General features: G+C 39.2%; 1 protein-coding gene across 1 annotated transcript; it reads left to right on the top strand.

Annotated features, from left to right (window-relative positions):
* Positions 1 to 1328: 1328 nt before the first annotated feature.
* On the top strand, positions 1329 to 6751 carry LOC119278143 (probable histone acetyltransferase HAC-like 1). Its single transcript, XM_037559497.1, has 9 exons — positions 1329 to 1682; positions 2022 to 2126; positions 2245 to 2350; positions 3057 to 3189; positions 3285 to 4597; positions 4936 to 5041; positions 5156 to 5432; positions 5961 to 6094; positions 6238 to 6751. Exons 5-9 carry the CDS (start codon positions 4470 to 4472, stop codon positions 6454 to 6456), a joined length of 864 nt encoding a protein of 287 aa, XP_037415394.1. The 5' UTR covers positions 1329 to 1682; positions 2022 to 2126; positions 2245 to 2350; positions 3057 to 3189; positions 3285 to 4469; the 3' UTR covers positions 6457 to 6751.
* The last annotated feature ends 5213 nt before the right edge of the window (positions 6752 to 11964 follow it).

Raw genomic sequence — 11964 nt, forward strand, 5'->3', positions numbered from 1 at the left:
TCTGTGTCACTGACACGCGGGCCAGGGCGGACAAGCGCGCGCATCCCGCCCGTCCGCGCGCTGTCCATTTCGCCCCAAAAGCGGCGTAAACTTGGGCCGCAGATGGGTCGAAAGCGGACACAAAACGGACAAAAGTCCGTTTGCTCCCGCGCGCTGGGCCGCCCGGTTTGTCCGTTTTACCCCAAATGGACGGGGCCGGACAAGATAGGGTCGCGCGGTGGAGTTGGCCTTAAAATCAGTTCACGAAATTTCTAAAAAAAAATTGTAAACATTTTTTCGAAAAACAAGAACAAAACATGAACGTTTTTTTGAAATACGAACAATTTTAAAAAAAAAATCCCCCAAACATAATTTGAATTGGCGAATAAATTTCGAAAACATGAACAATTTTTTGAATTTGTGAACAAATTTTGAAAACAGAACAATTGTTGAGTTTGTGAACAAATTTGAAAAATGGGAACAACTTTAATTTGTGAAATTTTTAAAAATGCGAACATTTTTCGAATTTGTGAGCAAATTTTAAAACATAACATTTATACTAATGTGTGTACAAATTTGTAAAATGGGAACAAGTTTTTGAAATCCTTGAACTTTTTAGTTTATCAAGAAAATTTAAAAAAGCAAACATTTTTTGAAATTGTAAACTGTTATGAATTTTTGAACATTTTTTGAAAAGGAGCAAACATTTTTTTTAATCTGATTATTATTTTTTGAATTTCTGAACAAAATTTGAAAACAGAAACTTTTTCGAAAAATGTGAACAAAATTTGAGAACGGAAACATTTCCGAAAAACTTGAACAAATTTTGAACATTTTTTAAATTACAGAAAAGGTGGAATAAATTTAAGAGGAAAAGAAATGGAAAAAATGAAAAGTAAAAACGAACAAAAAGTTTCGAAGTGAACATTTTTTGAAAATGTAAACGGTTATGAATTTTTGAACCTTTTTTGAAAAGGAGCAAAAAAATGAAAATCTTAATGTTTTTGAATTTCTGAACAAAATTTGAAAACAGAAACATTTTTCGAAAAATTTGAACAAGATTTGAGGATGGAAACATTTTCCGAAAAACTTGATCAAAATTTGAAAAATGTGAACATTTTTTAAATTCCAGAAAAAGTGGAATAAAGTTAAAAAAAGAAACAGAAAATACGAAAAAGAAGATAAAAACGAAAGAGAAACTGAAAAAGAAAAATCTGGTTTAGGAACCTTCTAGAACGTTCCCAAAACCAGAAAAAAAAACAGCTAAAAAGGTTCCCAAAACCGGTATCGGTGCAACGTTAAAAGGGCTGGCCCAAGCCCGAACGTTCGCTCTGCGAAACAGCGGCAATTCGCCGCAGCGAGCGGCGAATAGGATTTTCCCAGCGAGCACGCCGCTGGCCCCACCACCTGTACTCACCCGGCCTCGTGTAGTCCGTCTCCCCGCCTCACCCTCGCCTCCGGCCGCCGCTCCTCTTAGGTGGGCCCTCCTACCACCCTTCAGCGACGCCATCTGCGCCGGGGTTGACGGGGGCGGCGTGTGTGAGGCTCGCCCAGACTGCGCCGATGAATCAGGTCGGAGGCGCTGGTGTTGACGGCGCCCTCGGGGATGCCGCAGCGGCAAAGCCAGATGCAGGATGTGACGGGCCTCCACGCGGGAGTCGATATCAGTTTGTGATGCTGCGCAACAGTACTCGGGAGAAAATGTAAGCGTTCGTCACTGCTCCAACTGGAATGAATCCAAATCTATACTCGTACTATGTACTCGACTCACTGAGGTCACTGGTCAACTGGTCAGGAGTTTTAATCGTAGTACTAAACAACAGTGTCAAGTTTATTAGTAGTACTTTGTTAATTTCATTGACAAACCTATGAGCAAAGGTGATCGTAGGTATAAACTGTCAGAGTTAATGGATACAAATTCTGGAACTCTGGGGCTGCAGTTGGATCCTCTTTTCGGTTCTGTTTCTACTGTCAAAATGCTCATGGTCTGAATCTGGTATAAAAGCAAGGGTATGTTTTTATACATGTCCTTGAATTGGCAGATTCGACTATATGGGAAGGAGCCATCCTCGGCTATCTATTGGGGGCGGCTGCCGGAGCTTGCGAGGCGGCTCGAGGAAATCTTGTTTAGAGAGTACCCAACCAAGGTGTTGATTCTTTCCTACTTCTTTTGTATCTTCGGTTGTCGAGCTATCATGTCATCTCCTAGCAAAAGTAAATAAAATTGCTTTCATCATTTTAACATTTTCTGTTTTTTTTTGGCAGAGTACTACAATATGATGAGGGGGGCGATTGAGCACCACTTGCGGTTTGCCGTGAACCTCTTGAGTGTTGAGAACCAACAACAACAACAGAACCGACAATCGTCAAGGTAGATAACACGACCCCATCGCTATGGGACAATGATTGTGACACCTGGTATCACGCATGGCACAAGTGAAACTTCTGGAATGTCTCATGTGACGGGCAACATTGGCCCTCTGTCATTTGGTGCAGACATGGTTCCTCTGAACGCCAACATGGGTACCTTGCTGCCGGGTGCAGATAGTTTTACTGAACTTATGCTCATTTCCTTCAGGCTGTGCACCTTAACTTGAAATTCTTCTGTACCATGCTGTAGAGAACTTCTAGCCTGTCTTAACACCTAACAAACCACCTTTTTGGGAGTCTAGCTTGTGTGTTCGGGAAAGGCCATCCACTAAGTAGCTATTGTATGACTAAAAAGCTGTAAATGAAATGTTAACCTGAATGATCCATTATCAGAATTTAACACTAATTATCTTCCTTCCGACGCTTCGCTTCTAAATTTTTTTTCAGTTATCAATAGAAATGGGATATCACACTGTTGAGTCTCAGTATTTGCCCATATTGATTTATGACATTTTTGAACATACATATACTCCCTCTGTCTCAAAATGCAAGACTTTTTTTGACAAACGTCTTACATTTTCAGACAGAGGGAGTATTATTCAGTCTTGGAGCTGTATGCTCTAGTCTATATCACCTTTTTTTTCTCAGTTTCCCCTTTTGGACTATGTTTCCATTTACTAACTTGGTTTGTGTTGCTTTCTTTCCAGGGGAAGCTCCTGATGAGCATGTGAACACACTGCCGCCTCTGGGATGAACCCTACACACCATGATCGTCCAAGAGCATGCAACAACAACCTCGTGATAGACACAGTGGACACAGCTGCAACCAACGGACTCTTGGTAAGAATTGTGCATTGTACTTCACAAATATCATGTATAGTAGTTACATCAGTTCTCCAAGGCTTGCTTACAAACTGCAGCTCATGGTGATGCAGAAACCCCGTGTACCTGTGAAGGAGGCCCGAAAGGAACCAAAGTTCAGCTGCCCAGTCTGCATGAATGAGCTGGTCGATGCGTCATCGACTATCTGTGGCCACATCTTCTGCCAGAACTGCATTGAGGCCTCCATCCAAGCTCAGAGCAAGTGACCGACCTGTCGTAGGACGCTAACCAGGAACAGTTTCCACTGCGTCTACCTCCCGACGATGGACTAACCTGGTCCAGCCATTCTGGGCAGAGCAGAGCCTTGGCACCTGTGCTCCTCTCTCTTCTTGCAACTGTTTATTTTCTCCACATTGATGACTATTGCGACTCCTCAAGTGCCTCCTGCAGCTGCTCCTCCCTCCACACTGCCTCCAGTCCTCCACCCATGAGCAGCATCCTATGCCCCTATATAAGGGCATCCAGTGACACGATGAAGGGGGCTTTCAAGATCTATCGAAGACCTAGTCTAGCCACTTAGCCAAACTGATCTAGGCATCTCGCCGAGATCAACCATCTAGAACTCGACGAGTTGCTCTTCAACTCGTCGAGACCCCCATTGTAATCATTCTTTGTACTCTATCTTCAGATCATCCCATATAAGCAAGAGTAGGGCCATTCCTAGAGGCTCGAACCTGGGTAAAACTTGTGTCCCATGTTTATCTGACGACTTGTGGTTACTTTCCACTCTCATACATATCTACCTGTGACTCTCCCTTTTTGGACTTCAAGAGAGTTTTCTTGCGTTTCAAAATTTGGAAAGTTGGAATGTTTGTGCCTGAAAGGTTTCATCTACATATTTTATTGGCAATTTTTGTTTAATACTATTTTGAAAATTTAGCATTGCATGGTAGTGGGTAGTTGGCGAGTTAGTGTCGTTAGTAGAAGTTAGTTTAAACAGCTGGAAGTCCATCCAAAACTTTTTGCAATCTGTGGTGCATAACCAAAGTCACACGGCGCGGCAGGCTCCACCCCCGGTCAAAACTAGTTTTAACACGTGGCATAGCGCGTAGGGTGATTCCGAAGGATTTCTCTTGCAACAACTTTGTAGTCTTGCCCGGAAGCAACTCTGACGAAGAGCGGTTATATAGAGCGGGGAGCACGCAGCTGGCCCACCACCAGTATTGACTCTCCAGGCTCAGGTACCATTGGTCTGGCACTGTGTAAGGCTCGGCTGGCTGGCTGCGAAGATTGGGCCCATGAATCAGGTTGGTGGTGCTGGCGCCGGGATGCCGCCGCGGCAAAATCAGATGCAGGATGTGTTGGACTGCTCCGCAGGGGTCGATCCCAAGTTCATGGTGCTGCGCATCAATACTCGACAGAAGATGTAAGTGTTCATTACTGCTTCAACTGGAATGAATCTACTCCTACCATTTTACTGGTCAATTGGTCAGAGGTTTTAATTGTACCATGCTCTAACCAACAGTATCAAGTTTATTCATACTATGTTATTTCATTCACAAAAATATAAGCAAAGGTGATCGTAGATATACCATCAGAGTTAATGGTTTCCCTAAGTTTACAAGGGATTTGCATCTATATTTTGGAACTCTGGGGCTGCAGTTGAATCCTCTTTTCAGTTCTATTTATACTATCAAATTGCTCATGGTCTGAATCTGGTATGAAAGCAAGGGGATATTTTTATACTTGTTCTTGAATTGGCAGATTCGAGTACATAGAAAGGAAGCAACCGTCGGCTATCTGGCAGTGGCGGCTGCCGGACCTTGCGAAGCGGCTCGAGGAAATCTTGTTTAGAGAATACCCAAACAAGGTGTTGATCTCTTTCCTACTTGTTTGTAGCTTTGGTTTTCGAGCAATCAAATCATCTCCTAGCAAAAGTAAACATTATTGTTTCGTCATTTTATTTTTATTTTTATTTTGTCAGAGGGAGTACTACAATATGACGAAGGGGCCGATTGAGCCCCACTTGCAGTTTGCCATGAAGCTCTCGAGTGTTCGGAATCGGCAACGACAACAGAACCGACAATTGTCAAGGCGGATAACATGTTCCCCTTGCTATGGGATAATGATCGTGACACCTGGTGTCACGCAAGGCGCAAGTGAAAATTCTAGAATGTCTTTCGTGACAGGCAACACTGGCCCTTTGTCGTCGGGTGCAAACATGGTTCCGCTGAACGCCAACATGGGTACCTTGCTGCCAGGTGCAGATAGTTCTACCAAACTTGTGCTTATTTCCTTCAGCCGGTGTACCTTAACTAGATATTGTTCCTACCATATGCGTTAGGACTTGTGGCCTAGAAATCCAATAGCCAGCAGTATGTTGGACAAAATTCAACCTATGTGCTAACGCCTAACATACATCACCTTGTTTAGAGTCTAGCTTGTGTTTTTGGGAAAACCCACCCACTAAGTAGCTACTGTATGACAAAAGAGCTCTAAGTAAAATGTTAACCTGAAAGATCCTTGTCAAAATTTAACATTAAGTACCTTCCTTTGGACTCTTAGATTCCTTTTTTTCAATCATTGATTCGAAATAAGATATTACATTGTTCAGTCTCGGTGTATGCCCATATTCATGTATGTTATTTACGGAATTTGCATATACTATTCAGTATTGGAGCTTCACGCTGTAGTAGACAGGTCACAGGTGTATATTTCCATTTGTCCTAGTTTCCCCTTTTGGACCATGTTTCCATCTACTAACTTGGTTTGTGTTCCTTTCTTTCCAGGGGAAGCTCCCAATGAGCATGTGAACACACTGCTATCTCTGGGGATGAACCCTACACACCATGACCGCTCGGGAGCATGCAACAACCACCGTGTAATAGACATGGTGGAAGCACCTGAAACCAACAGACTCTTGGTAAGAATTGTGCATTATACTTCACAAGTACTCCCTCTGATCCAAAATAAGTGTCGCAGTTTTGATCGGAGGGAGTATCATGCTATAGTAGGTGTATCCACTCTTCAATTCTTGCTTACAAACTTCACCTCGCGTTGACGCAGGAAACCCATGCACCCGTGAAGGAGGTCGCAAAGAAACCAAAGTTCAGCTGCCCAGTCTGCCGGAACGAGCTGACCGATGTGTCATCGACCATCTGCGGCCACATCTTCTGCCAGAAGTGCATCGAGGCCTCCATCCAGGCTCAGAAGAAGTGCCCTACCTGCCGTAGGACGCTGACCATGAAGGATTTCCACCGTGTCCACCTCCCGACGATGGACTGAACTGATCCAGCCATTTTGGGCGCAGCAGAGCCTCAGGCACCCGTGTTCTTCTCCTCGCCTGCATTGCGTCCATTCTATCTACACAGGGTTGCCTCTACCATTCAGTTTCCTGCCCCAACTGTGTGACTAGCAATAGTTTTGAGACATCGTTACCAATCAGTCTGTATCCCTAGCGCTCAATAATACCGTACTCTCGTTGTTCGGGTTTATAGTCTGTTGCTTTTGTCTTAAGTCAAAACTCCTTGAGTTCTGTATATACAAATGTCAACATTTGTAATACCATAAAATATGTTTTTCTTAATGTTTTTACTATTTATTGTGCTCCCTCTGTAAAGAAATATAAGAGTGTTTAGATTTAGATCACGTGATCTAAATGCTCTTATATTTCTTTAGAGGGAGTACAAGTTGTTGCTTTTCTCAAAATGTGTTGCCTTATAAACCTGAATGGAGGGATCAGTGTTTTGTGTGGAAGGTTGTGATTGCTATCGTGTGATTCATGTGCAAAAGTAATGTATAATATTTTGTGTTAGTTAGTGTCTGTAATTTCTTATATGATGTCAGCTTTGCATCCTCTAGAATATGGATTGTGAACTATATTTAAAGTCATTTTTTTTTCTCTCGAGTCTTACATCTCCTTGGGCCTGGAAAAACAGGTCGGGCCTTCCATATGCCTGGGAAAGTATCAGGTGCTCCCATCTTGGGGTACTCCCGTTGCTCCAAATTCAAAAAAAACATTCTTAGATGTTTCAAAAAAAATCAGAAAAAAATATGAGTGTTCACAAGGAATGTGACTATAACCCCTAAAAATTACAGGTCCAAACTCGAAACGAACATTGAGAAGCAAAAATGTCAAATCTAGCATGAATAGTGTAAAAAAGACAAAAGCAACATTGACACTATTCACATCTGGGTTTCACTTTTTTGTTTCTCAACGTGCATTTCGTGTTTAATCTAAAAGTTTTGGGGGTTGTAGTCACATTTCTTGTGATCATCCACATTTTTTCTGGAATTTTTGAAACATATAAAAATGTTTTTTTTATTTAGAGCACCGGGAGTTCCCCAAGTATGAGAGTACCTGATACTTTTCCTCTATGGTCGAATAGGCTGGTTTCAACTAATGGGTCCTCTTTGTTTCAAAAACAAATCACTAGGCCCCCACTACGCGCCTATGTCTCAGTTGACGTGAGACGGGAACGGGCCAGGCGCGCGCGAGGCCATAGGCCACAACCTTCTTTTTTCATGTTTTTTTATTTCCTTTTTTGCTTTATTTTTTACTTTAGTTTATACTTCCAAATCTTCTATATACATTATATATATAATACAAAACACTTTACGTAAAACATTTCAAAATTGTTAATCAAGCATTTATAAAATGTTAAATGTGTATAAAAAAATATTTCTGCCGTATACGAGAAATATAAATGTGTATAGAAAAAGGAGACATAAAAATAAATATGTCTTTTAAAATGTTAATAGTGTATTTGTAAAATATTAAATATTTATATAAATAATGTTCCTGATGTATACAAAAAATGTGTACTATTTATAAATAATTAGATATCCTAAATTATATTTTTAAAATGTTAAACATGTATATGAAAATGTTAAATGTGTATATATAAAAATGTATCTGATGTATAAAAATATATGATGTGTATGCAAAAAATTCGACATCAAAACTTATATTCAAAAACGTCATAGGAAAAATGATAAGCTTGTATTAAAAATGTCTTACGTATATACCAAAAAATTACAATGTGTAAGAAAATATTTGACATCAAAACATTTTTTGAAATAGAATGTCATTCATGTATTTAGAAAATGTTAAAGTCTAATAAAAAATATTCTTGACTTGTACAAAAAACATAAAATGTGTAAACAAATGTAGACATGTGTTCAAAAAAGAGAAGAGAAAATACAAAGAAAAAAAGAAACCTAAATATAGAAATGAAAGAAAATCGAATAGAACAAGGAAATAGCAAAACCAGAGAAAACAATGCAAAAAGGAAAAAAGAAACAAAGAAACCAAAACACCGAGGAAGAAACAAGGAAAAGCATAGAAAAAAACACAAATAATCTATAAAACCAAAAAACCAAAGAAAACCGATAATAACCAGAAGAAAGACAAACTAAAGTTATAACAAAGTAAAAAAAAGCCCGAAGAAAACCTGTGAAAAAAACAAAAAGAAGAGGAAAAAGCAAAAGAAAAGAAATACAATGAGTGGACCTATTGTCGGCGAGTCCTAGGCTAATGGGCCAGCCCGCTAGTGTTGCTCCTAAAGCAAGAGCAGCTTCCTTCTCGTGTGAGGCGAGATATAGCTCTCATGCCCCACAATCTGTTGGGTTTCCAGTTGAAAAATCGCTTTCGTCAGAGCAAGTCCAGCCACAGGATTGCCTGTTTAGAAAAAATCAGGCCCATACCAAGTTCAGCTAGTGGCCCTTTCACCCCGCAAAAGCTATATCTTGCTTACAGCGAGGTTACCTTCGGTCTGGCCTAAAGCATTTTTACAGTGCTATAGTATTGGGCCGACTCATTTTCGTATGTTTATTTCTTTCGCTGTTCCCGATCGAGACGCTTGCTCGGTGGTCGACGTAATGGTTTCTTCCATGTGTGTTTTTTTCATTTTTGTTTTTTTTTCATTTGTTTTCTTTTGGTTTTCTGTGTTTCTTTATCGGTTTTCTGCCTCCTTCAGTATAAAAAACTACTGGGTTAGAGCCTGGCATCAAGATGGGAATGGGCCGGTTCACTCCGCATGGACCTGGTCCCCAATGGCCTTTCTAAAGCCGACCAAATAGTCTGGTACCGAGTGGCCTCATGTCCCACTGGGAAACATAGTCCGACCAAATTTAATACTAGACTAGAATTGGCTCCTTCAGTAGGCTGGTTTATCTCTCGAGTCTTACATCCCCTTGTGCTTGAAAAATAGGGCATCAATATGCCAAGCTATGGCCGACTAGGCTGGTTTCATCTACTGGGTCCACTTTTTCTCAAAAAAATCTACTGGGAAAGGAGGAAACTACGCCGGCATTGTTAGAGAAATTAGAGAAACTGTTAAATTATTTTCTGGTTGTAATTTTGGCCCTGAACTCCGTGCTTCGAATGTTGAAGCGCATAATATAGCTAGATACGACGTCTCCCTCCCTCAGGGGAGACATCTGTGGCTATGCACAACGTATGATCCGAATGTAATTGTTGTTAACATTGTCACTGATCAATAAAGACTAGCTATCTTTTGATAAAAAAATCTACTAGGTCCACTTTGTCTCAAAACAAATCTACTAGGTCCCCACAATAGGGGCGCCTATGTCTCACTAGACGCGAGATGTCGGCAAGCCTCGCCTGAAGTCGCACATGAGAAGAGACGGCCCAGGCTCGCGCGAGGCCACATGCCACAACCTCCTTTTTTGTTTTTCTTTATTCTTTTTTTAACTTTTTTTATACTTACAAACATTATATATATATATATATATATATATATATATTACAAAAACACTTTACATAAAAATATTTGAAAAATGTTAATCATGTATTTCAAAAAAATAAATGTGTATATAAAAAAGTTCCTGATGTATATAAAAAATGTATAATATGTATAAAAAAAGTAGACAACCCCAAATATATTTATTAAAAAATGTTAAACATGTATATGGAAAATGTATCCGATGTATAAGATAAATATTCGATGTGCATTAAAAAATTAGACATTAAAACATATATTCAAAAAATAATCATATGAAAAATGTTATACCTAAATTAAAAATGGTTTTAGATACATAAAAAATATACGTTAGTGTAAGAACAAAAGACATCAAAACATTTATTTGAAAAATTGTTAATTGCTTATTTGAAAAATGTTAGACGTGTATTAAAAAATATTCTTGACATGCACAAAAAATGTACAATGTGTGACAAAAAATGTAGACATTTGATGAGAGAGAAAAAGGAAAGAAGAAAAAGAAAACCAAATAAAGGAACAAAAGAAACCGAGGAGAAAAAGGAAACAACAAAACTGGAGAGAAAACATTAAAAAAAGGAAAGATAAACAAAGAAGCCAAAAAATTGAGAAGAAACAAAGAAAACCATAGAAAAGCACAAAAAAAAACTCTGAAAATAGACAAAATGATTAAACCAGTGGAAACCAAAATAAGGAAAAACTAAAATTATAGCAAAGTCAAGAAGAAAAAAAACATAATAAAACCTATGAAAAAAAAAGAACCAAAGAAAAAAAGAAAGAAAACATAAAAAAGAAAAAGGAAAAAGACTACATCGAGTGAACCTAACGCGAGAGAGTCATGTGCTAATGAGCCAGACAGTTAACGATGCGCCTGAAGCGAGAGCATGTTCCATCTCGTGTGATGCAGGGTATAGCTCTCGGGCCCAATTATTCTCAAGAAAAGAAAAACAAATTGCTGGGTTTTCACTTGAAAAATCACTTCCATCGAAGCAAGTCCAGCCGCAGGGCCCTCCGACCCTACAAACTCTATGTCTCGCGAGTGTACCCTTTGGTCTCGTTCGAAGCATTTTTATTGGAACTGGAGCCTTCCATTCCATAATCCCGCAGGACTAGCCAAATCGGCGGCCACATCACCGGTTACAAAATTTGCATTTTTTACAATGCTACAGTACTGGGTTGACCCATTTCCATCTGTTTATTTCTTTCGATCAAGACGCTCCCTCGTGGTGTTCGACGTACTGGTTGCTTTCATGTGTTTTTTTCAAATAAAAAATTGGTTATCTCTATTTCATCAGTCTTCAGTTTTTCTTTGGTTTTCATCAGTTTATTTTTGTTTCTTTCATTGTCTTTTTATTGTTCTTTGTTTTTAACACATTGCAGATGCGGAGGCCCATACATACGTACATACACTCACATTTATGAATGAACATACTTTCTACCATTATGACCACCTCCGAGAGAGCCTACATATCATGAGATTGACGAAGTCGCCATAGACTACTTCGTAGACGACACGAACGTCTCCTCCCACTAAACGCACGTCGCTAGAAGGCTCAGAATAAATCCAGGAAAAAATAGCAGCAATGCCAAAATCTTGGACTTGAAGCATGGTGGGTTGGTTCTATTTCGTTTTGTTTTATTATTTTTGTTTTGGTTTTCCCTGTTTCTTCGGCAATTTTCTTCAATCATCTGTTATTCATTGATTTTTCTTTTTCCTTTCTCTGTTTCATGGTTTTTTTTTCTTTCTTCCTTTCTTTGTTTTCTTCATGGTGTTGTTTTTTTTTGTTTTTTTTCAGGTTTTCACTGTATTCTATTTTTTCGGCAGGGTTTTTTGATTTTTTTCTTTTTCTTTGGTTTCCTTTGTTTATTTTTTGGTTGTCATTGGTTTTCTTTGTTCCTTTTTTTGTTATGTATAGAATGGAAATATTTTTTATACACGTTTACCATTTTATTCAAATACATGAATTTTTTGTGTATATGTTGAACATTGTTTTTAAAATACAGGAATAATAATTTTTTTCAAACACATATTTTTGAAGTCAACATTTTTATA

The sequence above is a fragment of the Triticum dicoccoides genome, chromosome 3B, assembly GCF_002162155.2.
Source record: "Triticum dicoccoides isolate Atlit2015 ecotype Zavitan chromosome 3B, WEW_v2.0, whole genome shotgun sequence".
Taxonomy (NCBI): Eukaryota; Viridiplantae; Streptophyta; class Magnoliopsida; order Poales; family Poaceae; genus Triticum; species Triticum dicoccoides.

Excerpts from the sequence above, each read along its gene's own strand:
- LOC119278143 (XM_037559497.1), top strand. The coding sequence starts at position 4,470 with ATGAATCAGGTTGGTGGTGCTGGCGCCGGGATGCCGCCGCGGCAAAAT. Across the intron at positions 4,598-4,935 it reads ATCAATACTCGACAGAAGAT|ATTCGAGTACATAGAAAGGA; the intron begins GTAAGTGTTCAT and ends TTGAATTGGCAG. Across the intron at positions 5,433-5,960 it reads CATGGGTACCTTGCTGCCAG|GGGAAGCTCCCAATGAGCAT; the intron begins GTGCAGATAGTT and ends CTTTCTTTCCAG.